Here is a 1,807-nt window from a genome sequence, read left to right on the forward strand (position 1 = left end):
TAAGCAAATAACAGGAAGTTTCACTCAGGCAAATTTAAATAACAATTTGAGTTACTTTCAATAGTGATAAATTTACGAAAAGCATTCATCTGAACTTAAAAAATCCACTATTAAATAAAAGTGCCAATGTGATTCATTTGCTTGTTTATTTTTAATGTCATCTATTAGTAAAGAAATGAAAAATGTCAAGTGTTTAAAGGACTGAAAAACTATATTTTAAAGAAGAAAAATTGTGCAAGCTGCATTTGATCCTCATTTCCTTTAAAACTATTTCAGTGAAAGCTAAATGTCTGTCTAATATTTATTATCTGGAGGATGTTAGAGCCAAAACATGAAGGTCTTTGACCTCAAAGAAAACTTTTAACTATTGCTTTTTATCCTTTCTTTATTTGCATAAGACCATCTAATATTTGAAAAATAGTATGAGGTATGAGTAAGCTTTTAATCCAATTTTCTTCAATAGTTGTATCTATGAATAAAAAAAGAAAAGAATAACAACTGGACCTCAAAGGTGTGGAGGATTTTGGGATTTAACACATAAATCAGTTGCATTAACTGCAGAAAGCACTTCAAAACTTTATTTGTTCAAAAAGAAAAATAAATGGGAAAAAGTAATGGAAACAAATCAAAATGAAAGTTGACAACCAAAACTGGAAATGAAATAAACATCAAGTTATGTTATTTTAAATACACAAAGAAGTAATATCCAGCAGTCATCTTTGTATTTACAGGTTCAGCTCAACGTTGGACATTTTAAAACCTTGGGGCACCATAATCATCAGGCATCCGTTCAATATTATACCTGTAGTGAGATAAAGATAAAGAAAAAAAGGAAGTTTGCAGTAAGTTTATATTTCCTTAAGCTTCAAAAATAAATACATGCATTTTAAAAAGCAAACATTTCTTTAGAATGTTTGATATATTGAGAGAAAATAAACTCACTGGATTTGTCTGTGCATAATTCCTGATTTGTAACTCATACAACACATTTCTGTGTGTCTTGCAATTGTGTGTTCACATTCGCAGGCAGCGCCTCTTCGCTCTCTGGGTGTCAAGAAGAACCTGGTGCTGCCTGCTGTCCCCATCACTAGATTAATTTAGACTTTTTTCTTTTTTTTAAATCTTAATTATTGAGGCATATCCGTTTAAGAAAATAGAAAAAAAATGTCAAGCTTTTACTAGATATTTTGATTTGAAGCTTGTGTTATTTCAAGTTGTGTATGCGTAAATTGCATTTTTTATTTGTATGTTTTTGATACTCGAGTGTACATGTGAATACACACGTGCAAGTACACGCAAAGCACACAAAGTGTATTTTATGAGTTTCAAGTCAATCATTACGCACAAATCCAGTGACTCTATTTTCTCTTCACATAAAGGCAATCCAGATTACCTGTGATTGGAGATGTACATGATTGGAACTCCAGGAATTTTCCTGACTCTTCTCTTCAGATCTCTGTCCACTGTTGCCAGAATGTAACACTTATGCTGCAGAAAAAAGCATTTTAAAATTATTTCCTTTGTGTGTTATTTCCTTTGTGTGTGACACAAGTCACACTTGATACATATGTGGAAAAATATCTGCAAAATAAATGAACTTATATTATATTTGAGCTATATTCGAGTGGTATTTATTTATTTGTAATCATTAAACCACTTTGGTGCCCTGATGGTTTTAATAGTGCTATAAAAATAAAAGTGTATTTGATCATAATTTTATTTAAACAAACATCTTAATTACCATCAAGACAAATTGAATTCCCCGCAAAGGCACCAACAGCTGTAGCTGATTATTATGTTTTTTTTT

The 1,807-nt window shown here is 30.8% G+C and overlaps 1 protein-coding gene across 1 annotated transcript in view; it reads right to left on the minus strand.

The window, feature by feature from the left end:
* Positions 1-545: 545 nt before the first annotated feature.
* Positions 546-1,807, minus strand: part of fcf1 (FCF1 rRNA-processing protein) — a 3,095-nt gene continuing 1,833 nt past the window's right edge. Inside the window, exons 7-8 of the mRNA XM_024269268.1 lie at positions 1,394-1,488; positions 546-802 (exon numbers count right to left, since the gene is read on the minus strand). Coding sequence (XP_024125036.1) covers positions 754-802; positions 1,394-1,488 — 144 coding nt within the window. The 3' untranslated portion in view covers positions 546-753. The remainder of the gene's footprint in view (positions 803-1,393; positions 1,489-1,807) is intronic.

Source organism: Oryzias melastigma, linkage group LG22 (genome assembly GCF_002922805.2).
Source record: "Oryzias melastigma strain HK-1 linkage group LG22, ASM292280v2, whole genome shotgun sequence".
In the NCBI taxonomy this organism is placed as follows: Eukaryota; Metazoa; Chordata; class Actinopteri; order Beloniformes; family Adrianichthyidae; genus Oryzias; species Oryzias melastigma.